Here is a 27,531-nt window from a genome sequence, read left to right as displayed (position 1 = left end):
GCAGGTGTTATCGATACTTAGAGCCGTTATATCGATGGCCAAGCCAGGGCTGCGAGCTACTTGTTAGCGGTACATTTCAAAACACATTGCAAATGCATGGAGTACATGGATGTTAAATGAAAACTGGGGGTTAGTTTGCAGGCAGAACACCTGTTAGTAGTTGAAATACCCCAAAAAAGCTAGATTATATAGCGGGGGCTGCCTTAACTTCGACCCACTGGGAAAATCCCTTGCTCGCATGCGCCAAACAATTGATTTTTTTAAAAACAGAATTCCAATGTTTATGGTGCGCTCTTGGGGATTCAGTTTTAAGGCCCAAAGTTGGAACTGCTGGAATTTGGAAAACATCTGCCGTTTAAATGGAGGATCAGGGCGACGTGATGGACCAAGGCGCTGGTAAGCTGAGCAATTCAAAAGCCCAGGGCCCCAGAAACCGATGTGCCAACGGTAACGCAGGTTGAATGCAAACATGAGCAATGTTTAATTATTTACCAAACCCAATGACTTTTAGATGACCCCATTGTGAGTAGTCGGCAGGATTCGTCCAGTAAGCTGAACTTGATGGATGCCAGTTCGTTCAGTATGCCGCCTCCGAATCTCCACTCCTCCAAGGTGATCAATCCGAACAAGGCGATATTCACCATAGACGCCAACACGGGACAGATATTCATAGTGAACAACAAGGCCTGTCAGCTGTTGGGCTACTCCTCCCAGGAGCTGAGGAACAAGGGCTTCTTCGATCTGCTCAATGGCAAGACGGAAAGCCACATCTCCTCGCTGGCCGAGATGCAGATCGAGGGCGACGAGGGCCGGGTGGTGCTGCTGAGTGGCAAGGTGATCGAGATGAAGACCAAGACGAGCAACAAGATCCTCGTGTCGCTCTGGATCCGACAGATCAGCAGCGATGGCAGGCACATAGCCGTGGCTGAACCGGTGGAGAGGCACATATGTCACCTGAGCACCGATCGATTCGGGGTAATCACCTCCGTGGACGCCACCACTTCGACGATATTCTTTTACGAATCCACCGAAAGTGTGGTGGGCCTTAATGTCACCGCCCTGATTCCGTTCATAAAGCTGCCCGATCCGGACAGCCGGGAGTTGCCGAAGAACCTGCGAAAACAGAGGGCCACGGGAAGAACCACGGATAATGTGAAGTTCCCGCTGTGTCTGCTCCTGGCACTGGATGAGGGCTCAGGCCTGAACATCACCGTGTGGGTCTTTCAGAACCTCAGTGGCCTGCTCGTGGTGGACGATGTGGGCAACATACTGATGTGCAACCAGCCCTTTTCGCTGCTGATGTTCGGCTATGGCCAGGACAAGATCATGAACATGCATATATCCTCCATTCTGCCCAACTTTGGCAAGGACTCGCGGGAGGACAAGAGCCCCAATGTCTCGAACACGTCGATAACCAGCAACGACTGGGAGCCGGACACCGATCCCTTTGTCCTGGACAACGACTCCTCGCTGCAGTCCTGCCGGAAGAGTTCCGCCAACAAGGTGGCGCTGCCAGTCCAAGCCCACAACGAAGTCTCGGCGAGTGATGTCCACCTGGAGGGCAGCGGTGGACTGTTCTGCGATCTCCGCCAGCCAGACGACTGCACCATAGATGACATTCTAACGCCAGTGAATGCCTCGAATAGCTTTCCCGCCGACGAGTTCGAGGGAGGATTGCACGAGATGCCGCTGGACAAGGGCAAGTCCGACTCGACGGAGACTTGTGATGCCTCCGGCAGCAATCCCGCCACCAGGCTGCTCAGCTCCATCAACGGCAGCTTCGTGGGCGAGGCCATCCACGCCGACGGCACCATCATCGAGGTGGTCTACTCTGTGCTGCTGCAGATCCTGCCCTGCTCCAATCGGGTGTACTGTATCTGGGTGGGTCGCAACCCCAGCACTCGGCTGGATGGCGAGAAGTACAACTACGCGAACCTCACGTCCACATTCAACAGCATGGCCAGCACCATTGAGCAGTCGCTGGGTCAGGTCATAAAGAGCACGGCGGCCCAGAACTCCAGCAGACCGAACTCGCTGTCGCTGGTCTGCAAGTACGAGGACGAGCTCTATGTGGGGGACTACAGCAAGCACTACACCTCGATACGGCAGATCGGGCGGGGAGCCTACGGGTATGTGAACATGGCCTTCCGCAACACCGATCGACTGCTCGTCATCACCAAGTTCATTCTGAAGGAGAAACTCTGCCCGCAGTTCATGGTCAAGAGCCGCGACTGCAAGGAAGTTCCTATCGAGATTCATCTGCTGCAGACGCTGAGCCACAAGAACATTGTCTCAGTGCTGGATGTTTTCGAAAACGACCTCTTCTACCAGATGGTCATGGAGAAGCACGGCTCCGGCATGGATCTGTGGACGTTCATCGAGCGGCGACCGCTGATGGATGAAAAGCTGGGCAGCTACATTTTCCGGCAGGTGGCCGATGCCGTCAACTACTTGCACGAGCAGAAAATCCTGCACCGCGACATCAAGGACGAGAATATCATAATTGATCATAACTTCAACATTAAGTTGATCGATTTCGGCTCTGCCACCTTCATGGAGGAGGGCAAGTTCTTCTCGACATTTTACGGCACCACGGAGTACTGCAGTCCGGAGGTTCTGGCCGGCAATAGATACGTGGGTCCTGAGCTGGAGATATGGGCCTTGGGAGTCACCTTGTATGTGCTGATGTTCTTCGAGAATCCGTTCATCGATGTGGAGGAAACGCTCAAGGCAGAAATTCAGATACCCAAAGGAGTGTCCGACCAACTGAGTCGTCTACTGAGTTCCATGCTGAACAAGGACCCCAAGTACCGCTGCACCATGCACCAGCTGATAACCGATCCGTGGCTCACCCAGGAGGTGAACCCGTCGGTGTTCAGCTTCTCGTGGATTGTGCCCTGCAAGGCGCACGAGGCCAATCCGGATATATACTTCTCCGGCTACTTGTACTCCAGCACCTCGGTGCTGTCCACCATTTCGCCACAGGAGAGCTTCTCGCACATCGAGGAGTCCTCCATTGGCGGCAGTGATGATGCCAGACTGGCGTCCCACAGGATGGGTCTTAAATTGTGTGTTAATGAAGGTGAGTTTTAGGGATATACCTATTGCTATTAAGCAGTTTGTTAAAATTCGTTCTCTTGTCAGCCAAACACAACAAGATGGACACGCTCTATGCAAAACAGTTCCAGTTGAACACTTCAGTTAGTAATCACGAACTGAGGGCCTCGTTACCTGACTCCAACCACACCGAAATCGGGGGCTCCATATGCTCTTCGAAATCGGAAAACGATATATCTAAGAACAAACTGGAACCCTGCGTCTCTGCCTACAATGTAGTTAGCTTGCACGACGTGAGCACGAAACCTAAAACGCTTGACCTAAAGTAGAGTTCTATATCTGTTGTAAATGTGTAAATCTAACCTATACATACTGTCATGTGTAAATAGTAGCATCTGTGAGAGGACAATTAAGGACTGGGGGTCTGAAAAGAAATGTGTAGAAGAAAATAAATCAATTTTATTGTTACTTCTTATGTTGTTTTAGTGGATATCTTACCTTTCTACCCTGTTTCGGACAAAATTAAAACGTTATATTTTGCTTTATAGCGCAACAAATAACTGAATAACACTTTAATTGCTCCGTATGGAATCGACACGAGTTAACAACTATTTATACACACACATAAAGACTACAGGAAAGTAAGCGTTCAACTAAATATTTATATGGATGCTTGTGCGACTTCATTGACTAGAGGTTAAAAGCTCTACCAGATCATTTGATCACGTGATCGTCTTCAACGGAAGTAAATGGAAATTTATGCTTGCGTTTGCCAATCATCCAGTTATTAACAGCTATCAAACTTTTTACAAATATATATATATATACTGTAAGCATAAGCATTCTACAAAATGTATCTAAAATATCGTATCGGTGTTCTCGTATTTGCGGTCCCAATAGCCTCCACTATATAGCCAATCGTCGGTTTTGGTATAAGGGTTAGTTACGTATTTAAACCACCTAGAATTGCGAGTTGCGAATTGAGTGAGCAATCAATTGCTTTGTCAAGTATATTTTACCTGGGAGTCCATTCATCGCTACTGGTGGATTTCCTTTGTTTCCGTGTGTGCCTTTGTTTCTCCTCGAGACGTGTTTTCTCCTTGGACGCACCATCCAAGTTTCCCTCCTCTAAGTGTAATATATCAGGTCGCAGTCGCGAATCGGTAGGGCATAGTGTTAGCGGTGGTTTCATACTATTATTCATAGCATTAAGCTGCATCGCAAAATGCGTAAACTGGTAATACTACAAATAAAAAGGAAAAATATATATATATTTACAGGGATTTGTAGGTAGTAGTTATAACTCACCTCGTTACAATTTGAAGGTCTGGGCTTACAGCTCCATAGTGTCGTGGAGTCTGGTATGTCAATTGAATATGCAGAATCACTCTTTGGTATGTCACCCTCTTGCTCGAGCGGTGGGTAGCTATCGTTCTGAAATGTAACAATTTTTGAGATACTCCTCGATGGTAACTCAAGAAAGTCTTACACTTACATCTTGAATGGATAGGCTGCGGAATGAGTTCAGCTTGAAGCTATTTAATTTCGAGAACATTTTCTTAGGCGTTCCGTTCGGCGAACCCTCACAATCGTCATTCTTTCGGGTTCCCTGCTTCAGATACTGGATGTAGGAGTCGGCAGAACAGCATTTGATAAACTCGGTCCATTTGCCATACAGGAAGTAAATATTTTTTTCACTAAAAAATAATATAATTTCTTAATTTTATTTCTCCAAGTGTAATAGGTTTCTAGCTTACCTAGCATCCTTAACAAATCCCTCAACGCGATGCAAGTTTTTGGCTCCCGATCCGGCGGATTTGAAGGTGAGACTTGCCACATGGCCAGTGGAGTGATTGATGATTTCCATCTTTCCATATTGCTCTATCCACAGTCGGCCCACAATTATATTGTGAACACAGCAATTGACATTAGTCCAGCTATAAGATTCGTTCCATCTGAACAATAGGTTAAGTTAATAAATGTTTTTTTCTAAATAATATTTAGTAAAACTACTTTGGAAACTCAATGGTGACTGTTCCCTTGGGGTTCACCTCAACACTCTTGCCCCAAAACTTGATTTTTGGGTTAATGGTGCCGTGAAACTTAAAGTCTTTCGATTCCGCATGAAATGCAGAAACTGGAGGATGATGAGAAACTTGCTCGCAGACAATTCGATAGTCGCCCTTTTGCAGCTCGTATGTTTCACCAAGAAGTGGATTAAATGGTTTTCCCAGGCGCTCCCAGTTTGAGGCTAATGCTGATACGGCAAAGGCTGAAAAAAATAAATTATATATTTGTGTTATTAAATGTAATGTTGATTAACTGAGGAAGTACATATATCGGTTAAATTTGTGATTCAGTGCAAGATAAATCATATTTGCCTTTGAACATTTAGTCATTCAACCACTTTCTATAGGAAAATTTTAGCTCATAAAAACCAAACTACTGATAACACTCAACCACAGCGATATGTACATATTAGACCTCAAGTAGTAATCACTTGTTATAAACACTTTCTGTCTGGTGGAACACTTTGCTCAATTAAATCCTTAGTTTGCAATATTGATAGTTATATTTTTATAGGGTCTTAGAACCCCTCCCTAAACCCTGAACCCCACTCACCCGCTACGTATTTCATCCGTTCCGCCGGGGTTTCCTGGTGGGCAGCTTCCGTGAGGAGTTCCGCGTACTCCATGTACTCGCAGAGTCTCTGGAGGAAGCTCAGCGGTTCGTTGAGCATGACTGGCATGGTGATCTTGCTCAGGTCCTTGCCAATGCAGTTCTTCAGGATGGCCCAGATACTGACCTCCTTGCGGGAAATCATCGGAGCTGGAAGTTCGGTTCTACAAGTGATAAAGATAAAGATAGAAACGACATAAAGATAAAGATATAGAGGTAAAGTGATTGGAAGGGTGAGTCACTCGGTGGCTCTATAGACCACTTACCTTTCCACTTGATCGGTATGGTCGCCCTCTGCCATTTTTGGACTCAAGTGCAGCTATACCCGAAAAACTGATTGCCTTCGTGGGTTAATTGTGTGAGCTCAATTGACTACCAGTTGACCCTCTGATACGGAGACGAATAAGTTTACGCTTGGAAAGACATATGCGGAGTGAGGCGACGATTGGGCCAGTCCAAAATCTAAAAGGGTTTGAGCTTAATCTTAGCAACTGAGATTACTCGAGCACTCCGATTATACTATATATGCAGTATATATGTGTGTGTGTGTGTATATGCCATAGCTACATAGCTACTGGGTTGTATACCTTTTGTTCGTAGTCGCGATTTCGATGGATTGTAATCTTGTGACCAGGGTTTGTCACTCATTGATTTCCCTATTGCTAATGAACGCTGGGCATGCAGGTGTTGTGTGTGTACTGAGATCCGTTTTACTCCGATTCACATTGTGACTAAACCGTATTTTGTATTGTACTAATTGAGGTGTTTGCGTGTTGTACCTAGCACTTACTCTAAAATATAAGCTTTGGGCGAAAATTTAATCAATAGTGATAAGAAAGCTTTGGACGCCAGCTTTTCAAACGCGAAGCTTTTCGCAGAGTTGATTTGGCCAAATCGATTTATGTTTTTCTGTTTTTGATTTGTTTTAGGTCTTTGTGTGGGTGTGTTTACCATTCGATGAACACCTATATTCAGCAATAAAGTTGGTTCGACTTCAAGATACCCGCTAATCAAAAAAAGTTCCCCCTAAAAGCTTACGGAAAATTCTCGTTTCGCCCAAATAAAATTTTTATTTTTATAAACCCCTGAGTAAGAGTATCTATTTTTAGCCCTGGCATCAGTATCTTTTATTGGTGAAGGTCATTCACATTTTATTGATTGACGAGGGGGCGATAAGTCGTGGGCGTTTCAGCTGGCTGATCTGTCAACAAATTAAAAATAAGTGTATCGAATTCGAATCTTTTCGTTTTAATTAACCAGATAATATATATTTATATATATAGAATTTAGATGTTGTATAATTATTTATATTCCATATATACAAGAAATAAAAACAACATTCTCTTAACACTACTTCGGAACTAATTGACTAAAATGTGGTGAGCAGTTCCTCCTGGATGCTGTTCGATCGAAGTAGTTGAGTGGGTGTGGGTCCGCCGGCGACCGTGTTGAGGACCTTGGATGACGTAGCCGTGGCGTTCTTTAGGTCATGGTACTCATCGCAGAACGTCTGTCGGTCGAACGGAATGAAAATCGTGAGATGTGTTTTCTTTCGTTATAAAACAATACAATTTATTACCTTTAGACGGCTGCCCAAGAAGATGGCACGTTCACGTTTCCTAACCATGTAGTCGGAGGACATGAGCCACCTGTGCTCCAAGCAATCCTCGGTGTATGGTCGTTTTCTAAAATTGTGAATGAAAAGTTCTCAGTTTTGAATTTTCAAAAATAAATAATATCATCATGGCCATGTTCTGAATTCTTGTACAGAATGGGCTTTGATAAACAGCCTTGACCCTCAAATTTACTTCCTCTGGATTTATTTACATGATTACTATGTTAAGTTTTTCATAATTTCTATACCCTGCAGATGGGATTACCTTTCCGATAGTTTTTTTTTAATTTATAGAATTATAGTTGATGATATAGAAGTTTTAGACTAACACAAATTCTATCAATTCGCTTTGTTCATATTTTACTTAGTTTATATCCTATAGCTGACATAGAAATGTTCAAGGTCAAAATTGGAATTTGTCAAGTAAATAATTTATGTGTTTTTACTAGTCAATTTGAAAATTTTTGTTTATATAGAAATGTCAGAAATTATCTAAATCAAAATTGGAATTATATCTAGATTTAGATCTAGCAAATAATTTTGTGTTTTCACTTTTCAATTTAAAATTTTTGTTAATATTTGCAAATGTATTTAATTTGCTTGACGAAGAAGGAACTCTTTTTATTTATTGCTTTGATATAAATATCTTACAAACTTTTCCTTTCTTGTTTACACATCATCTGACGACTTTAGAACATCAAGGCAACTCGAGCATTGATGGTTTAATATACACATCTTATATATGTAACATAGCTGGCTTCAAATTATATCCATATGTTTGTTTACTTTTGAATTTGGAATTTTTGTTTATATTTGCAAAAGACTATATATAAAGTGCTTGTCCAAGGGCACTTTTATTTTCAAGTAGAGTTAAGAAAGAGGAAGTCTTTAATATCAGAGTTCTCATAACGTGTCAAGTTTTTAATGTTGTTGTACACATAGAAAGATAGAGGTACTCACGTGGGATGGCGCTTGAAGAGGAGCATTATGAATCGCGTGGCCTCGGGGGTGACCTCCTTGAAGAGATTCTCGAACCTGTAACGCACGAAGGAGATGTTCTGCTTGGTCTCGTACTCGTCGGCGCCGCGGAATGGACTGCATCCGGACAGCAACAGGTAGGTGAGCGCTCCCAGCGACCAGATGTCGCTCTGCGGGAAGATGGGCTCGTCGTTGATCATTTCGGGGGGCTGGAAGTCCAGCGATCCGCAGGGGGTTACCTTCATGCCCAGCTTGTTGACCTTCTTGGCCGAACCGAAGTCCACCAGTTTCACCTGAATGGAGCGCACGGAGGCCATGACCACGTTGTCGGGCTGGATGTTCAGGTGGCAGTAGCCGCGCCAGTGCAGGTACTGCAGGGCGTCCAGCAACTGGGTGACCACGGTGGCCACCATCTGCTCGGAGTACTCGTGCCGGCTGCTGAAGTAGGTCAGCACATCGGCTCCCTGCAGCTTCTCCATCACGAAGATGGCAATGGGCACATTGAGCGGCTTGTAGGCACTGAACAGCGCCGGGATGCGCTCGTGGCGCAGGGTCTTGAAGTTGTCGAACTCGGCCACCACGTTGTCCTCGTTGTCGTCGGTCACCTCCAGGATCTTGGCCACCACCACGGTGTCCGTGGACTTCTGGATGCCCTTCACAATGGTGCTGAACTCGCCGCGGGCGATCTCCGAGATGAAGCTGTACTTGTCGCTCACGGAGGAGTCGGTCACCCAGTTGGGTGGCTCCCGCTCGCAGTGGTAATCGGTGTGGACGCGCTCCTCCTCGGGCACCACCTGGTGCCCGTTCTCGGTGAGCTGCTGTAAATGCTTCATGGCCTTGGTGATGTGGATCTTGGGCGCATCGCCGCCCACCGTCGAGGCGCCCACCGGTATGCCCATCTCGCTCCAGCCGATGCGGTTCTTGGAGGCCAGCCGGAACTGGTAGCTGGTGTTGGGCTGCAGGTCGTGCAGCAAGTAGAACTCGTGGTCGATGTTGTCCGCCACCGTGGTCCAGGCATCGCAGTTGCTCAGCTTGTACTGCAGGCTGTAGCAGAGGACCGTGGAGTGGCCATCGTCGCGCGGCTGCTTCCAACGCAGCAGGATCTCGGTGCCGCTGTTGGCCGATATCTCCGGCGAGTCGGGTGCATCGGGCAGGGTGGCCACCACAATGCGGCACCGGGCCACCGTCTGGCCCACCTTGTTGCGGGCCACCACCTTGTAGACGCCCACATCGAAGTGCAGCGCCGGCTCGAAGCGCAGTATGGAGCGTCCATCCTCGTCCACCGATATCTTGATGCGCTTGCTCTCGGTCAGGACCATGTCGTTCTTGAACCACTGCACACACGGCTTGGGATCGCCCACGGCGAAGCAGTGGATGTGACTGGGCTGGTTCTCCGTGATGGCAATGGTCTGCGGCTTCTCGCGGAAGAAGGGCGGATAGCCCTCGCGCTGGGTCTCGATCATGGCATCCGCCTCGGTGTACTCATCCAGGCGGGGTCCCAGCTCAGTGCGAAGTCGCCTAATCGAGTAGGACTCGTTGGCCGCGTACATGCTGATGCGACTGCGGGTGCGCTCGTCATCGATCTCCTCGTCCATGATGTCGGTGAAGCGACGTCTCTCGCGGATTACGGGCAGCTGCACAAGGTAACTCTTTTCTTAACTTGATTCATAGAACACTCCCCAGCTCAATAACTCACCGACCAATCCACTGAATCGTTCAAGGCAAAGGATGGCGATCGGCGATGGGCCACCTTCATGTACTCTCGCAGTCTCACGGGGAAGTTGACATCCCGCAATTGCAGCAGATATGTATCCGGACCGTATTGGTAGCTACAAAGTACATATTTATTTTAGGTTAATTTAAGATTTACAAATTTAAATTAAAATAACTTTGCCTTGCTTTTTACTCTTGGTTAATATATAAAAAAAACTTAACTAAAATTGCCAAATCTTTCTTTATACTTTAATTTTGGCTTTGGTGACGGCTAAATCTTGCTTTTTACTGCGAATTAGTTTTAATCAAAATTGCTAAATCTAGATTTTTACTTCGGATTTTGTTTTTGGTGACCCTAATAAATTTGAATTAATGAATATAAAAAAAAAAAATATAGCACAAATGGCAAAATCTAACTTTTTACTTTGGATTTTTGATTACGATTGAATCTTTAAATGAGTTCTAAAAAAAATTTAAATCTAAATGGCTAAGCCTTGCCTTTTTAATTCCGATATTGGCTTTTGGTACATTTTATATTCAGTCTTTATATGTTAAATACTCACTGGCTCTCCGATTGAATCAGACCCAGTTCGTAGTCGGGATGCAAGTACTTGGAGACCACCTCCTCGCGCTTGGCCCGAATCCGTGGCTCCGGCAGTGGCTCCGGCGTGTTCTCCGGCGTGTAGACGTGTCCCGGGGGATAGACCATCTTGGACGGGTGCTGGAAGCAGCCGCTGAGGCGCCGTCTGCGGAAGTAGTTCTTGCAGGAGGCATTGGCATACCAATCCCTGAAGTGGTCGTAGTAGTTGCGCAGGCGGTCGGTGCCGATCTGGTAGTCATGGTCGTACACCTGGCGATCGAGCATGAAGAACCAGGGATGCTTGAGGGCGGTCTTCACATCCATACGCTCCTCGGGGCTGTACAACAGCAGGCGGCTGATGAAGTCGCGTCCATCGTCCGAGATGTGAGTCCAGATCTCGTCCTTGAAGTCCCAGCGACCCTCGCGAATCTTGGTCAGCGTTTCCCTGTCATCAATGCCCAGGAAGGGATTGTGACCACCGAGCAGGACGTAGGTGATCAAGCCAACGGTCCACATGTCGTGCGAGAAGTTCACTCCCTCCTTGTTAACCACTTCGGGGGAAACGAACTCGGGCATGCCGTAGTCCAGGGTCGACAGATTGTGCCTGTTGATCTTCCTCGACAAGCCAAAGTCAGACACCTTGATGAGATCACCGCCGACCACGGAGATCAGCAGGTCCTTGATCTGTAATATCCGAAGTTATAACTTAAAGAGGTGTTTCATTGGCAATTGATTATCTTCCTACCGTAAGACCCATGTGGCCCACACCCATTTCGTGCATGTGCTCCAGTCCCCACAGTGTTTGCCTGATATAGTGGGCGATATCTCGCTCGGTGTAATAGTCGCGTCTGAGGAGGTTATCCCTGACCAGCTCTCCGCCGGCAGCCAGCTCCATGATCAAGGTCACACTGCGGTCGGTGTCATAGGCATCGTATGGTCGGATCAGGTTCTTGTGATTGAACGTGTTCATCATCTCCAGCTCGTTCAGCATGAACGGACGCAGCTCGGGTCTGCCGTACATAATCTTGGCGGCATAGTTGTCACCGGAAGAGCGCTCCACAGCGTGGTACGTAATTCCCTGAGTGCCACGACCCAGCTCATCTCCAATGTCGTATTTGTCCTGGTAGCGCAGCTGCTTGGATCGCACATACGGATGTCTGCCGTAGGTCTTGTAGATGTACTGATCCTCGTTCTCCTCGATGTGCACTGTTACCGAGGTGCTGATGGAGCCAGCCACATTCCTGGCACTAACGGAGTACAAGCCACCATCCTTGATGATTGAGTCGTGGATCGAGAGCACGTAAATGTCCGGGTCATAGGAGCTGATCTGTAGTTTTGTAAGTTTAGTTAGACTGTGGGAAAGTACTTCTCAACTTTCAAGTTACCTTAATGCGCGATGACTCGGCAATCGGCTTCCAGTCCTTGAACCAATGCACTTCTGGCAACGGAATGCCCACCACCTTGGCCTCGATTCTGCCGTTCTTGCGGGCCATGATGAAGGTCTCGTCCGGACGCTTCAGGAACCTAGGATGCTCGGCAATCTCTAGTCTCACCCGCTGCCTGGCCTCTCCATGTTCGTTGGTGGCCACTGCCTCGTACCAGCCAACATCGCGATCCATCATTCTAAACGGAAATCATTATTAGAACAACTGAAGCTATTTATTAAAATATCTTTAACCCACTTGTTAATGAACAGCGTAGCCTGTCCATTTCGGGTATAGCTCTGATCAAATCTGCCACCCGATTCAATGATCATGTCATCGAAGTAATAGGTCATCTTTGGCTTGGGATAGCCATATACAAACCACATGAGCTCTGCGTTGTGATCCTTCACACCATAGCTAATATCTTGTTCGCGCAGCAGGAATCTATATAGAATACATTTATAAAAGTTTATAAAGAAAATCTATGGATAGGTTTTCATTTACTGAGGAGCCTGTGCCAAGCCATCATGTGGCGGTCTTTCAATGTCAAAGTCCTTGGGGAAGTAGGGCGATGTTTCTGGCCTGAAGTCGGTTCCTGGCGGCAGGTAGGTATAGGTTTTTGGTGGATCTGGCACCAGTTTTTGCCTGCAACAACACCATTATGTTAATTATAAATGACCGACTTTGCAACCAGCTGCATTCTCACCTGTAAGTTTGGGTGTAGGGACTGGGATCGCTCACACCAAACTTATTCTCCACTCGCACCCTGAATCGGTAATCTCGGAAGGGTTCCAGGTTACGGATATCACAGGCACAGCTGCGAACTCCCGTACGAAGAGTGCGCCAATCACCCTCCGGCAAGTCCATCATTTCGATCTAAGAGTTCAATCAATTTTTATGCAAGTTTCAGGATAAGTGACTTGAAAAGGCTCACCTGGTAAGTGATGGGATAGCGAGGAGTCAAGGGCACCGAAGGGTTCCAGGACAAGAGCAATCCGCGATCGGTCATACGAGAAATAATGGGACCCTCCGATAATGGTGGCGGAGCACCAGACTTCTTGTACTTCTTGAAATCGGTATACTGGTCCTCCAAGGGCTTCTGCTGACTGTCCAGAGCTGCGATTGGAAGGTAGTTAGAAACAGTTTGGAAAGGATTCTATACGACCTACAGTCATAGAAGAGTTCGGCGTGGCAAATGTCGTCTCCGTACGGGTTGAAAATGCGGCAGGAATAGCGGCCCACATCGTACTCGGTCACATTTTTGATGGTCAGCCTGAGCAGGCCGTTGGGCTCGATGTCAATCAAAAATCGGTCGGATGGGAAGAGCTTCTGGTCGTTCTTGAACCACTCGACCTCGGGTTCCGGATATCCAGTGGCACAGGCCGTGAACTTGGCAATCATGCCCTCGTAGATATCGCAGTCGCCAATCTTCTTCAGGAATACGGGGGGCTCCGATCGCGAGTGCTTCTTACTGTAAGGGGTATACAAGGGATTGAGTTACCTCATTATTTGTATTAAGGACATTACTCACATCTCATTGACAATGTCGAGTCGTCCTTGGGTGATGTCCTTGCCCTCCCTGTTGCTGGCGATGCACTTGTAGACACCCTGGTCGCCCTTCTCGCAGTTGTTCACGATCAACATGTGATGATCGCCATCGTTCTTGATGCTGTACTTGTCCGACTTGGGAATAGGCTTGTCCTGGAAGTACCACTCGAGATCCGGATAGGGAACCCCGGAAACCGTCACCGGGATCTTGGCATTGTTCCCGAACACCTGCTGCTGATCGGATATCTTTTGGGTGAACACGGGTGGCTTGTAAACCTTCCTGACATTCGCATTGCAGGCGGATGAATCCTCGCCCAGCGGATTGGCCAGGAGGCAAGTATAGTTGCCGGAATCGGCAGCTTCAGCCGGCTTGATGGTCAGCCCGATGTGCTTGCCATCGCAGGTCATCAGCAGACGTTCGTTGGGCGTCAAAGTAACGCCATCCTTGGACCAAATCACCTCGGGCATTGGGTTCGAAATGAACGGAGCGGAGAGCACCAGTTCCTGTCCCTCATCCGCATTGACGTCCCGCAGAGCGGACACGAATTGAGGAGCCTCCTCGGTGGCGGTCTCATCGGCCTTGGGTGCCACATACAGCTTCGCCTTGGAGGCCGTCGAACCCTCCGGGTTCTGGGCAATCACCTCGTACAATCCAGAGTCCCCGGGAACGGTTTTTTCGATGATCAGGCTCGTACTCTTGTCCGGATTCTCCACAATGGCAACGTGCTTGGGATCGGGCTGGATTTCGTGGCCGTTGTGGAACCACTGAAGTTTCGGCTTCGGGTTGCCAACCACCTTGATGTCCATCTTCACGGGGAAGCCCTCGATGCTGGAGGTGTCCTGCAGTTCAGCCACAAAAACTGGCTTCGACTCCTTGGGCACAATCTCCACCTTGGACACACCCTCAATTTCGCCGCCCTTATTGGCAATCAGGCACTTGTAGACTCCGGCATCTAAAGGCTGGGCAGAATCGATGCTGTATAAAATAATTTGGGATTTAATATCTTTTATCTTTTTTATATATGCCATCACTCACATCAAGCCAATCTGACCATTGGGACTGTTGATAAAGTTGATCTCTGGACTTGGGCGCAGCAGCATGCCATCCTTGTACCATTTGACTTCTGGTGCTGGGAATCCAGTGACCTGGGCTTCCAGTTTCAGGGGTTCACCGACCACAACAGTTTGACTTGTAATGGGTTTCAGGAACTTCGGCTGCACCTCCTCAGCTAAAGAAAGGAGCTAGTTATATTACCTTCTCTGTAGTGCCTTAAAATAACCTACGTTTAACAGCCACGGCACAAAGGGCAACCTTCTCGCCATGAGGATTGGATAAAATCAGCTTGTAAGCTCCAGAGTCATTGGGCTGGCAGTTGGTGATCTCCAGCCTAACCAGGCCATTGGGATTGGTTGATATCTTCACACTAAATGAGGTTAGGGGTTAGTGTCATGTGATTATTATCACAGCTAAAAAAGTTACCCCTCGCTGGGCTTCACTTCATCGCCGTCCTTGAGCCACTGAACAGTGGGCAGTGGACTTCCATCGACGCAGCACTCCAGGACAAGAGGTTCGCCCTGCAGCACATCCAGGGCATTGTCCAGCTTCTTCACAAAGCTGGGGGCCAGGGCCAACATGGCCAGCTTGAAGGGCGCCTTGGTCACTCCGATTTCATTGGTGGCCACACAAGTGTACTGCAATATATATAGAGATCATTACATAACTCTCCACATTGACAATAATTTACAATCTTACCGCTCCCACATCGTTTTCCCTGAATGTTTTGATATCGAACACACTTTCGATTTGGTCAGATCCCTTTTTGGTGTCCTCCTTGCTGTACAACTTATCCTTGCTGGGCTTGTTGACCGCCTCATAGTTGATGGGCTTGTCGTCCTTGAACCACTCAATAGTGGGCAGTGGGACACCATGCACCAGAACCTTTGTGGCGACAGGCCGGAAGTCGTGGATGCTCTGGCTCTCGGGCTGCACAATGAAGGTGGGCTTCTCCACTGCATAACAAAGTAGTAAATGATGAGGATTGCACCCTATAGATTATGTTTCAGGGAAAACTTCCTACCCAGCACTGCCAAGTTGAAGTCCACTGTGGCCCGACCCTCGCTGTTGGTGGCCGTGATGGTGTATTTGCCATCCTCGCTGGGGGACACAGCCTGGAAGACCAGTCGGTACTTGTCCGCGTCCACGTCGGCGATCACCTCGCAGTTCTCGTTGTTGCTCAGGTTCTCATTGCCGCGGGTCCAGGAAACCTTGGGCTTGGGATTGGCCTGAACCAGAGCCTCGAAGCAGATGGTGTCGCCCGGCAGGCATTTGCGGTCATCCACGCCAGAGATCTCCGGCTTGGCCAGCACATCGATCCAGCCACCAGTGGCCAGCTCACCGTACTTGTTCTTCACCTTCAGTTCATAGCGGCCGGAATCCTTGATCTCAGCTGTGTTCAATAATTAGTTACTAGTCCTTAAATATACGTTTATCGTTTATGTTACCTTCCAGGATGTTCAGTGTGCAAGTGTACTGAACCAAACCATTTTCCGCATCCTTCTTGTCCACCTTCAGCTTGAGATTATTGCTCTCCTTGACGGGCTGGCCATCCTTGAGCAAAACAATTTCCGGGGCGGGATCTGCCGTGAACACAACTGGCTCGGAGACCTTGTCGCCCTTGTGGACCTTGATGTCCTTTAATCCAGGTCCTTGGGTGAGGATTGGCTTGCGGTACTCAGCAATACCTATAGGAAATATCATTGGTTAAAGGGTTATATTAATCGTTCTACTTATACCATCTTACCCGACAGAGAAAGATCTCCCTTGTGCGATTTTTCACCACACTTGTTCTGCACAACCACCTTATATTCTCCGGCATCCACCATATCCAGTGACTGCACCTCCAGTTTGTAATGATCCTGGGGATGTACAATAATTAGCATTTAATGTTTATTAAGTATTGTATAGCAACATACCCCATCGACAGTGATAGCAGTGTGCTTATCGGCAGTGATTGGCTTGCCATCGTGATACCAAATCGCTTCCGGTTTGGGAATACCCGTGGCAATGACCTCATACTTGAGCGGAACACTCTCGTAACTGTGCTGTTGGAAAACATCGACGTGTACGATTTCAGGAACAGCTATAAAAATACAGAGTTTATCAGTATCTCTGTTTTATAAGGGAGTAGAAACCCTTAGAGTTTACTATTAGATTTATGTACAGAGTGCATATTTCATTCGTTGGGTTAGTTTCGGCAGTGCAGCACTTGCATTTGATATTTTACAGTATTTATAATTTATATATAAGACCCCTTATTATTGTATTATTCCACCTTATTTGCTATCTTATCATATACAGTACATCCAGTGCCAAGTGCTTGAACTTAGAGTCGTTTCATAAGATTCTGACTTTGCCGTGCAATTATCGAACTCACTTCGTTTAAAAACGTATATTTTACGATGCTTTCGCGTTTATTACACTTTGTTATTAATTGTCGTTTGTTTTAGCTTGTCTGTACAGTTTTGTGTTGTTAAATGTTTTGTGTTGAATGAGAAATGTATTTGATATGTACAATGGGCGTGCGCATATGAAAAATATTGTATCACCATTATGGTGAAACGTTCATGGTTATTTGTCATATTCAGGGTTAATACGTTTATATTTAGAATTATTTCATTTCGTTCTCATTCATTTGCATTTCCCAAGTATTTTTAGTTATGTTTATTATATGGCTTAATTGGTGCATTGAATATGATTTTGGTTTACCCCCTTCTTCAGGTTCTTCGGTCGTCGCAATCATAGTTTTTGTAACGGTCTGTCCCAGAGACAAAGCGTCGCTAGCTGCATCAAAATTTCATATTGGAGATATGGGAGATTAGGTTTAATGACATTTCTGAGGTGTTTTTCTTTTGGGACTAGCTAATAGATAGACTCCCTATGCTGCTAACCCACTTTCCTTAGGTTTTCTTAGGGTATTGTTATAAAAACATGTACTTACTTAAAACAGCCACCTTGCAGGTTGAGGTGGTCTCGCCAATAAAGTTGGTAGCCTTCATCTCGTAGGTTCCCGCATCTTCAGTTCTGGCCAGATTCAAAGTGAGATAGTAATTTTCGATGCGCTGAGTGTCCCGAGAGATTTTAATGCGGGCATCTTCATAAATTTCATGGCCGTCCTTGAACCTATATTAATTTGATTTTATTTAATGATAAAGAAAGGGTTTATTAATTTGCTTACCATTTGATTTTAGCCTCTGGCTCGCTGTAGACTTCCACCTCCAAAGTGAAGGATTTGCCCTCCTGGACTTCGATGTTCTTAAGTCCCCGTTTCACCTTGGGTTTGCCTGCAATGCAAAACGTAGTTTAGCCATGGAAAAGGGATACCTCCAAGTAACTCACAGTTAACGGTCACCACACAGTTGTCCTCCAGTTTTCCATAGTCATTCATGATCTTGCAGGTGTAGTTACCCTGCATGTTGGTGGCCACCTGGTTCATGATCAACTTGTAGTCATTACCCACCTCAACGTGACGGAAGTCGTTCCTCTTCTCGTCGATTTCGATGCCATCGATGTACCACTTGACATGCGGACGAGGGTAGGCATCCACGCCCACCACGAGCTCCACATTAGAGTCGCCCTCAGCCACGGTGATGTTCTTCAGCTTCTGGGTGAACTCCGGCGTGCACTTGATGAGCAGCTGGGTGGAACTGGTGGCCGAGCCGTGCTCATTGGTGGCCTTCACGGTGTACTTGCCGGAATCCACTCGGGTGGCTCCGGTGATCTTGAGGGTGTAGGCATTGCCGTCGCTACTCACGGTGTACTTGGCATCGGTCACCTTGATCTCCGTTTCGTCGTGGTACCAAATCAACTTGGCCTCCGGATAGGCATCGATCCGCACCGTCATCTGGACGTTCTCCTTCTCCCCGTGGATGTACTCGCTCTCGAAGTGCTTCACAATCACCGGCTTCGACTTCACCGTGCAGCTCCAGTACTCCGAGGTCTGGCTGAGATCGTTGGTGGCCTTGATGGAGTAGTTGCCCGCCTGGGACAGCTTGATCTCCTTCACCTCGACCACGACCTTCTCCAGACTCTTGCCAATGGAGGTCGAGGAGATCTTGACGTTGCTCTCGGCAGTCACATCCTTGCCATTGTTCGTTACCTGGACGCTGGGCTGCGGGAAGCCCTCCACTTCGATTTCCATCTTGATGGTCTCGCCGGCCGAGCAAGTGATGTCCGTGACCTTCTTGATTTTGGGCGGAGCTTAAAGGGGTTTAATTAAGATTAGTTGATAATTTTTTAATATATATCATAAAAATGGGATGTGCAATAAAAAAGAGATCAAAACAACAGGTGCAGTAGATTGGCTTCTTTAGAAAGATAGCTTCTTTCACCACTTTGACTCTGTGAATTATTATGTAGTTATTATAAATATACTTAATGAAAAGGACATAGGTTTGTAACAGTATATTATAAAATATAAAAAAGAAAAAATACTGTAAAGTCTCCATAACTCGAATCATTATCGGTGAAGATAATAAAGATCGAGCTATGGAATATCATGATTTATTTTTCTTTTTATTTTTTTTTTTTTTTGAGTAAATTTTGTAATAATTACCTTTTACCACCAAGCTAATCGATGACTCGTCCTGGCCCAGCTCGTTGATGGCCTCAATGGTGTACTCGCCGGCATCGGTTGTGTCCACATTCTTGATGACCAGCGACATGCTCTCCTCGTCCTCGTACATGAACTTGTGCCTGTCGTCCACCTGGATGACCTCACCGTCGTGCTTCCACTGCACCGCCGGCTTGGGGAAGCCCTTGCATTGGAGCTCCAGAATGGCCGAGCCGCCGATGCTGGCGTTCGCCTCGCGGTGCTCGATCACCAGGGTGGGCTTCTCGGGCTCCCGGTTTAGGGTTTGGATGGCACCCTGAACCGAGAGCTCGGCACTGCACGATATGTTACCGGTGGAGGTTTGAGCCACGCAGGTGTAGATGCCGGCATCCTCGGGCTTCACGTGCTGGAAGACCAGAGCCAGGGAGTCCTCGTCCTCGCCGAAGAGCACCTTAAAGCGTTCTTCCGGATCGAACTCCTCGCCATTTCGCTTCCACTGGAAGACTGGCTTCTCGCCAGCTGGCAGAATTTGTCCACTGAGGGCACCAAACGGATTTCTATCCTCTGCAAAAACAAAACAAATCCAGAAAATCATAGGATATATTTAACATTTCTTACTTTTAAATGAACAAAATTACTTACCCACTGTGGTGGCTACAGCCTCGCAGCTTGCTTCACCGTATTTATTCGTGGCCTTGCACGAGTAGGTTCCACTGTCGGCCTTCTGCACGTCGGCAATCACCAACTCATAGAAACCCAGATAGTCCTTGTCTCGAATGATCTGAATCCTGTCATTCGTTTCGAGTATTTCCTTTTCATCCTTGAAGCTGTTAAAGTAAATCAAATTACATTTAATTTATAGTAAGTTATACTTTAGTTTGCAACTTACAATTTCACTCTGGGCTTGGGATCTCCCTTTATCTTGATCATGAAACGGAAGAGAGTGCTCTCGATCATCTCGGCATCTTTCAGGCTAACCAGAAAGGCTGGCTCCACATTGGTCTTCGTTTCATCATGACCTGGAGCTGTAGTATAAAATATCAGTTATATATTATAAGTTTAAATTCTTTTTTTTTAATGACATACCTTGGCCAACTGCCAGTTGTGCCGACACAGTTGTGGTTTCAGATGCAGATTGAGCCCGAATGGTGTAGGTTCCGGCATCAGTCTCACTAAAAAGACATTGTGAGTTTAATTTAAATCGAGGGAAATTATGGCAGGACTACCGACCTGCAGTTCTTGATGTCCAATCGGTAAGAATTCATTGGAGCGGCGGTTTGGGTGATTCGATCGGCCAAACGATCTTCCAGTGGCTTGTTGTCCTTCAGCCAGGTGACCAGTCCAGGCTGGTCCTTGAATTGGATCTCGAAATGCGCGGTCTCTCCAGCTGTTTTGGGTTGTTAAACAATAATCACTTAGATTATATTGTATCAAATATTTGATATCAAATAAACGTACGTTCCACTTGCACGCTCTTCAGCATCTTCACCACCACGGGCTTGTCGACTGAACGAAGGGGCTTGTCCTCTTGGAGACGGGATGATGACCGGATTCCAGCACGCGATTCTGCCACCGAGTAGGAGGCTCGACTTTCGGCACGGCTTTCGGCACGACTTGCGGCACGGCTCTCAGTGCGTCCGGTGGCCAACAGGGATGAACGGGCTTCGACCTTGTCAACGGAACTGCGATCCCGCCTGGAGCTTATGCCATACTGCGATCGCTCTACGGTGCTATCGTAAGAGGTTCCCCGGTCGTAGTCCCGCGATTTGGCTTCAAGGGTGACGAGGTTTGAGTAAAGACAGAAATGTTTATTAAATGTATGGCCAATACACCACTGATCATAAATTTCTGTTCTTAGGATGTCCCCAAAACCTCTATTTGTGTAGAGATTTTTGGAAGCACCCTGCTTTGACCAATTCTCATTCTGAACAGGGATCTAGCAAGGATTGGAGTAGAGTAGGATTCAATATAGGAACAAAGGTAGACACAAATAAAGTGTTAATGATAAAGATAACTTGATGTGTAAACATTGAAAAGTATATATTGTAAAACACAGTTATTTACGATGAACTCAACAGATACATAGTATAGTAATAGTATGTGTGTAGATGATAGACGTGACACATGTGAAGCTGAACTTCGCTTACAAGGAGTCTTATGAGGTTACACTGAAGACCTTGATAGTTACGCTAGTTACGACATCCCCAGACATTGAGTTTAACTGACATTCAACACGGGCATCCGACGGTGGACACAGAAACCGGTCAATACATAACTATGTTTTGTTCGGGACCGATTTTGGTCGACAACTTACTTTCATAGCGACGTGTTGAAGCCCTCGAGTAGCCAGAATAATAATCATCCATACCACCGACGCTTTGACCCCTGGCTTCAAAATCGGCACTTGGCTCTCTGAAATCGTCAGCAATAGACTCGGTATAGTCGCCTTCAAGCTCAAAGATATTAACGGGCTCCTCAACGATCTCGTAAATGGGTCGTTTCTTAACGGGCGGGGTGAAAATGTGCAAGAAATCGCGGGCCTTGGCCTTCTGTACAGTGTCTTGGGCATAGTTGGTGGAGTCCTTCGACTTCAGCACCGTGTTCTTGATGCTGCGTATCTTCTGCTTGGCATTGCGGAGCGACGTGTCCGAGGTGGACACGTCATAGATGCCCTCAAAGAAGTTCTGCGTCTTCTGCTCTAGACTCTCAGTATGGACTAGGACGCGTTTGATGGTCGGCGGCGGCGGGGGCGGCGGCGAGGGGGGGCGTGCCTTGACAATTAGTATCTCGATGGTGGTCTCGTAAGCGATTAGTGGAAGCGGTTGGAAGAAGCCGGGCATGCGCGTGAAATTGGGCGGAATGGGCGGCGGCGGGGGACCAGACTGCCGTAGATACTGGTTGGCCCCATTGCGATCGCCAGCGATATTGGCCAGCCGGTTATTCCAGATGGTTAGTGAAGCGTGATCGGTTATGTTGGCGGTGTAGCCCGGCTGGCCACCCTGCGATCCCCCCGACGGAGCGGCATCGCCATCCCGGAGGGACAGGGACTCGCTGTAGCCAACGATGTCTGTCAGCTCGATGGGCTTGTGCTTGGTGGTTACCACAGGGTTATCGCTTTCTACGGGTCGGTAAACTTGGATCTTTGGAATCGAGTATGGTGACGGCTCTCGCTTAAACTCTTCGGCTTGCTTACCAGCTAAGGATGTCTCTTCTGTGACTACGATCTCCTCTTGGATCTGACTAGCTTGACTGGACCTGGACTCTTGCTGCGCAACAACAACGGACTCGATTACGGTTTCGGTTACGGATTCTTTGATCTCGCTCTGAGGCTCTTGGGGTTTGACTGGCGCGACTGGAGCTTCGACTTTCTTGGAATGTGAAGCTGGTTCTACTTTCTCAACTTCCTTGACAGGAGAAGTGATCTTAACGGGCTCAGGCTGCGGGGTAGTAGCTTTTGGCGGAGGAGGAACCTCCTTCACAGGAGAAACTGCCTTCACGGGAGAAGCAACCTTTGCAGGTGGAGGTGGAGGTGGAGAGACTACCTTGACAGGCACCTCCTTGACCTCAGTTTTGCTAAGGACTTCGGAGCTAGTCTTGACCTGGGAACTAGTGATCTGGACCGATTCGGTCTTTGTGGAGGTTGACTTTAAAGACTGCTGCTTCTTGAACAACTCTATGGCCTCCTGTTCCTGCCTAAGCAGCTCCTGCTGTTCGAGCTGCAGACGCTCCTTGGTCTCCTTGCTGAGGAAGTAGTTCTCTGCCACGTCAGAGGGTCGGACACTGAGATTCGGATCGTGGGCCTCGGCCCGTTGCGGAAGATGGAGGATAAGCTCACTTTCGGAGGCGATCTGGGATGAGTCGACCTTCAGGTCATCGGCAGCGTGCTCTTGCAACGTGACGTCCTGGTTGATGTGGCTGGAGATCTCGTTGAACCAGGTCAAGTGAGAGTCTGGCCCGTGGGGCTTAATATTTATGGGTAAGAAGGAGCTGGCCTCTGGTGACTTCAGGCTCAGTTGGATTTGTTTCTCGTCGGCCCTGTGCTCGATGTTGCACAGTGGAAGCTTTACGATGTTTTGCAATATGAACACGGATCTGTTCTCGGATATCTTGCGGACCTTGGTCACCAGAATGCGCGACTTGAACAGGAAGCAGTAGCGGTCGTGCGACTTGCCCTCCTTGTCGACCACGTTGCACCAGTCGTGGAGGAGCAGGCGACCCAATTTGTAGATGTTACCCCGACAGCCCTCGATGCTGGAAAGAAACCTATTGTCGTACGCTCTACTGGGCACACTAAGCATTAACTCTAAGGCCCGATCCAAGTCTTTAACGTTTTCTTTCAAGCTTAGCGAGTACTTAATGAAGTCCTGCGAAAACAAACATTAATTGAGGTCTTTAGCAAGGCGCATGGTGATTAGCTTAAACATAGCTCGGGTTAAGTGATCAAAGATAAAAGTCATTAAAGAGTTTGCAGATAAACACTGAACACGGGAATACATGGGTATACATATGTCGCCAAACCTTGAACAGAAGTTTATAGTCGTTTATTCTCTGGATGGGCAGTTTGAGGTGTTCTGAAAGAGATTTGTCGTCTCCAAGCTGTTTTGAAAGTTCCTGCAAAGCAAAAATGAACAGGTGTTTTAGTACAGGTATTTGCAGTTGTATGTTTTCGAGCACTGCAAGGTCACTGGACTGTAGGCCTTTTTCTCCAAAATTCGAATGTATTGGGCAATGAAATAATAATATTTATTGTTAGTAGCAGATTTGGTGGTTTTCTGCATCCGCTTGAATTTGAATTTGAATTTGCGCCCCGTCTAACGAACATATACATTCGAAACACGATTTCTCGATCTCTCTTTCTCTCTTTTGGGGTTATTTTTGGAACGATGTTTAAAAATTTATCACTTGTTGCAAAAACGGATTTGTGTGCGTGCGTCGGTGAATGATTTTCTATATGCGTGTACTTTGGTTTGGAAAGCTATATACCAAATACATATTCCAATATTAGTATTCAAATGTTTGTTCAGACATTTTTATTCACTCTATGCGCCGTCATGTTCATATTCACCAACTACGAATATTCACTGCTGAACCAATTTCCAAATGAACGAGTAGAAATGAACTCATTAAAGTCAATGTTACAATATTTTTGCCAGTATATATTTAAACACTTTTAGACGTGAGGTCGAAATATGTGGGCTGAAGAAAAAATTGTTCACATCTATATATTTATAAATGTATACGTATTAGCGTATCTTTTAATAAATATACTCTCGCACAGTAAAATTTCGGAAATGTTGCATAACGGGCAAACGTCACAAATATTCACAGATTTATTTGAAAAATTATTTTTTTCCAGCAAAATAAATTGCTCCGTTCTAGAGTTATCCAACGTACGACCGGATATCGATGAGTGAAGAGAGTATTTTAAATGATTGCACAGTCTTTAAACTTAAAGTCGAAGGTTATTTGGGGAATCTGGGTCAAAATAAGGGTTTAACCAATTAACGACTAGACAACTTCAAGTACCTAAAGCGAAACGGTTACGTATATGAATAATTAGCACGACACGACCGCGAACACTACTCGGAAGCAACTGAAAACTGCAAAAGCTTTAGAATTGAAAAGCGTCTGCCTTTAAAAATAAACTGATATTCTCGCACATAGCATACGCATAATATTTGAAGACGATTCCAACGTTTGCTCAGCTTCAAATTTATACAATTCTCTATTATTTTTGATTTCAACCCACAATTATAATAAATAAGGGAAAAACATTTGCTTTGGCATATTGCCCTATAAATTTCAATACTTACTTGAAAGTACTTTTTAGCATCGGGACTCGAGGTCAAGTAGTCCTGCGCCAAAGGCTCATTTTGGCAGTAGACAACATGTTTATCAAAATCCCTTTCCAATCGTAGAAAGGTTTTGGCCACCATGTTTGGCTGATTGCTGTAGCACTTTAGGCCCTCCTTCAATACGCTGAAATTGCAAGTGTTTTTATGGCTATCTAATGCATAATATCTAAGTGTCCTTACTTGTTGTGAAATTCAGCAATTTGTAGGAAATTACAGAAAATAATATCCTTATTGTCCCGCACAGATCTTGGCACTACCGGCTTGTCAATACCCTTTATGTACTTTTCTACCACATGTAGCAGATCCCTGGAGAATTCCTCCTCAGTTTCCACCAGTTCCCTGAGTATAGTTCTATAATAACCATTAATAGGCTAGCATTATGTTTTCTTCAGCGATTTAAAACAAATCCTTACAGTTTTTTAAATTCCGCATCGTCAGTCTCTTTGCCATTCGAGCTACTCATTGTGGGGTTAAACTCAAGTATTTCTATGGGTACCCAGCCTTCCTTGGGGGAGTCCCCACTATCGAACATTCTAACAAAGCATCTGAAAGGTGGTAAGATCTTATCACTTGTTCTTATGGCTAATAGACTTAGTCATATCAAGAAAGTAGGTTTTCTTTGGCTCCCACAACGTACCTTGATTTTTCGGAAGCTTTTGAACTTATCAGTTCGACCAAATCCCCCCGAGAAACGCTGATCTCGTCGGTGGCCATCGATTGAGCCTGATAGTCCCTGTTCACGAATACAATATCCGCAACCTGTTGAGTAAAACCGATATCGAAGATCTATAATCTAAATATCTTTAATGTTGTAACATTTAGTCACACACACATTTTTGTCGGCCATTTTTATATTTCGAAATTTGTTGAGATAGAATTCACAATCCGGATGGCTATATGCAATTTATCAAACACATCCGATATTTCTCAATGATCAGCAAGATTTATCGATTTGTTCTCATAACACATTCAGATTCAGCGTACACAAACAAAAAGTGGCTGTGCAATATTTAGCTCGTTAGCTGAAAGTCTATTTTGCGTTGACATAGACACGCGGGCTCGGCTATTTATTTCGATGTCCAATTTTACTGAGTGCAAAGCTCGTGCAGCCCAAACAGCTGATTTCTCCCTCGGACAGGGTTCTTCACTTCGGGCCAATGATCCGAAACCACAGTAAAATCGTCCATGTAGAATTGTTTAATTCTTTAAATCAGTTATATTGTTTTTAAAAAGAAAATATTTTCTTTGTATTTTTATGGTTAATTTGTTCGATTAGATTTTTGAATATATTTTAAATTTTTTTATCACTAAAATCTTTTTGAAAAATAGTTTTTATATTACTTATGAACAGCATATAGTTAAAGTTTCATATTTTAAAAGATGATAATTTTTGTTTCAATTTTTCAGCCAGTAATATTTTTATAAAAAATTATGTCCTGTTATAATATATTTTAGCACTACATAGAATATAATTAGTTTTAAGATATTTGAATATCTTTATGAGTATTATGCACTTCATGATAATCACTATTTGCATTTCACTTTTTTAATATATTTTTTGTTATTAATGTTCATATTTTTAACCGAATCACTTAAAATATTTTCAAGACTCGAAGAACTTAACTTAATTTCAGTTAATTTTTTAGCATAGCCATAGTTTTATGTTTAGATGATATAAGTTCTTTACACTTTTTCAGTCACCTATGTCTTCATAAAAAATGATATCATATAATCCGGAAGAGATTTAAGCAATACATAAAATGAAATTAGTTTAATTTAATAAATTTGCATAACTTTATTATTATTGTAAAATTTTGAAAGAAATGTTTTGTATTACACTTTTAATTATGTTATATAATTATTTATATTTATATTTTTTTACCGAATCACTTAAAAGATTTTCAGCTCTTGAAAGATGCGAAAAACTCAACTTAAGTTAACTTTTTAGCAAGGACATCACTGTATATTTCTTTGTATGTACATCTGGTTGCACAAATGTATTAATAAGTAAATTTGGCACATGTTCATACACCGATTTATGTGTGTATTTTATGGACACGCATAACTTACGGCATCCATTTCGGCTGATTAGATTGATTCCGTGTCACTCGATTAACTTTGCACACTTCATTAATGTACGCACATTGGTACGTATTCGAAAACGTATTGCATAACTTGTTACTGAGAGCAATTTCGAATTTTATTTGAAATTATTTGTACAGGATTTGTGGCATGATTGGGCCCAAATATCGATTTTCGAAACACTAAACTTTCAGGCACTCGCGTATTCGTTTGTCATAATAATTATAATTGTCGAAGAATTTTTGCGAGGGGGCCAGTCGAATTCAAAAGTGGAATAGGTTTAAATTTAAACTTCCGTCGCGTGAAAAATACTATCTACTGCGTGCGGATACCAGTGATTTTAACTGCATCCCGACAACTGTACGACTGATCGATATTCGCTGATCACAAC

The 27,531-nt window shown here is 45.5% G+C and overlaps 3 protein-coding genes across 5 annotated transcripts; 1 reads left to right on the top strand and 2 right to left on the bottom strand.

Moving 5' to 3' along the window:
• The first annotated feature begins 15 nt into the window (after nucleotides 1–15).
• LOC108144632 (PAS domain-containing serine/threonine-protein kinase) lies at nucleotides 16–3,481 on the top strand. Its single transcript, XM_017269662.2, has 3 exons — nucleotides 16–447; nucleotides 512–3,082; nucleotides 3,145–3,481. Exons 1-3 carry the CDS (start codon nucleotides 360–362, stop codon nucleotides 3,384–3,386), a joined length of 2,901 nt encoding a protein of 966 aa, XP_017125151.1. The 5' UTR covers nucleotides 16–359; the 3' UTR covers nucleotides 3,387–3,481.
• A 111-nt stretch (nucleotides 3,482–3,592) lies between these two features.
• Nucleotides 3,593–6,534, bottom strand: LOC108144633 (oxysterol-binding protein-related protein 2). The gene is made up of 9 exons (XM_017269663.2): nucleotides 6,324–6,534; nucleotides 6,003–6,198; nucleotides 5,680–5,900; nucleotides 5,071–5,329; nucleotides 4,815–5,012; nucleotides 4,553–4,754; nucleotides 4,366–4,491; nucleotides 4,077–4,300; nucleotides 3,593–4,017 (listed from the first exon to the last, which is right to left on the bottom strand). Exons 2-9 carry the CDS (start codon nucleotides 6,035–6,037, stop codon nucleotides 3,915–3,917), a joined length of 1,368 nt encoding a protein of 455 aa, XP_017125152.1. The 5' UTR covers nucleotides 6,038–6,198; nucleotides 6,324–6,534; the 3' UTR covers nucleotides 3,593–3,914.
• A 482-nt stretch (nucleotides 6,535–7,016) lies between these two features.
• On the bottom strand, nucleotides 7,017–27,152 carry LOC108144395 (obscurin). 3 transcript variants are annotated; one of them, XM_017269175.2, is made up of 38 exons: nucleotides 27,129–27,152; nucleotides 25,696–25,817; nucleotides 25,472–25,603; nucleotides 25,239–25,409; nucleotides 25,017–25,182; nucleotides 23,722–23,814; nucleotides 21,518–23,567; nucleotides 20,662–20,973; nucleotides 20,434–20,590; nucleotides 20,290–20,375; nucleotides 20,093–20,228; nucleotides 19,846–20,030; nucleotides 19,207–19,767; nucleotides 17,991–18,851; nucleotides 17,830–17,935; nucleotides 17,593–17,774; nucleotides 17,361–17,435; nucleotides 16,568–16,734; nucleotides 16,396–16,510; nucleotides 16,097–16,336; nucleotides 15,673–16,041; nucleotides 15,348–15,604; nucleotides 15,075–15,286; nucleotides 14,879–15,018; nucleotides 14,631–14,823; nucleotides 13,578–14,570; nucleotides 13,216–13,517; nucleotides 12,981–13,162; nucleotides 12,753–12,922; nucleotides 12,551–12,691; nucleotides 12,305–12,490; nucleotides 12,008–12,245; nucleotides 11,368–11,949; nucleotides 10,606–11,306; nucleotides 10,026–10,158; nucleotides 8,312–9,963; nucleotides 7,316–7,421; nucleotides 7,017–7,246 (listed from the first exon to the last, which is right to left on the bottom strand). In XM_017269175.2, the coding sequence occupies exons 1-38, from the start codon at nucleotides 27,135–27,137 to the stop codon at nucleotides 7,106–7,108; spliced, it is 12,624 nt and encodes a 4,207-aa protein (XP_017124664.2). In that variant the 5' UTR covers nucleotides 27,138–27,152; the 3' UTR covers nucleotides 7,017–7,105. The 3 variants fall into 3 exon arrangements, with proteins under 3 accessions (XP_017124664.2, XP_041563501.1, XP_041563502.1); XM_041707567.1 differs by lacking the exon at nucleotides 17,361–17,435; XM_041707568.1 differs by lacking the exons at nucleotides 25,017–25,182; nucleotides 25,239–25,409; nucleotides 25,472–25,603; nucleotides 25,696–25,817; nucleotides 27,129–27,152 and adding an exon at nucleotides 24,730–24,810 and having other exon boundaries at nucleotides 21,518–21,615.
• Between the last annotated feature and the right edge of the window lie 379 nt (nucleotides 27,153–27,531).

The sequence above is a fragment of the Drosophila elegans genome, unplaced genomic scaffold (assembly GCF_018152505.1).
Source record: "Drosophila elegans isolate 14027-0461.03 unplaced genomic scaffold, ASM1815250v1 contig_183, whole genome shotgun sequence".
Classification (NCBI taxonomy): Eukaryota; Metazoa; Arthropoda; class Insecta; order Diptera; family Drosophilidae; genus Drosophila; species Drosophila elegans.
The sequence above is the reverse complement of the archived record's forward strand: the minus strand, read 5'-3'. Positions and strand labels throughout refer to the sequence as shown.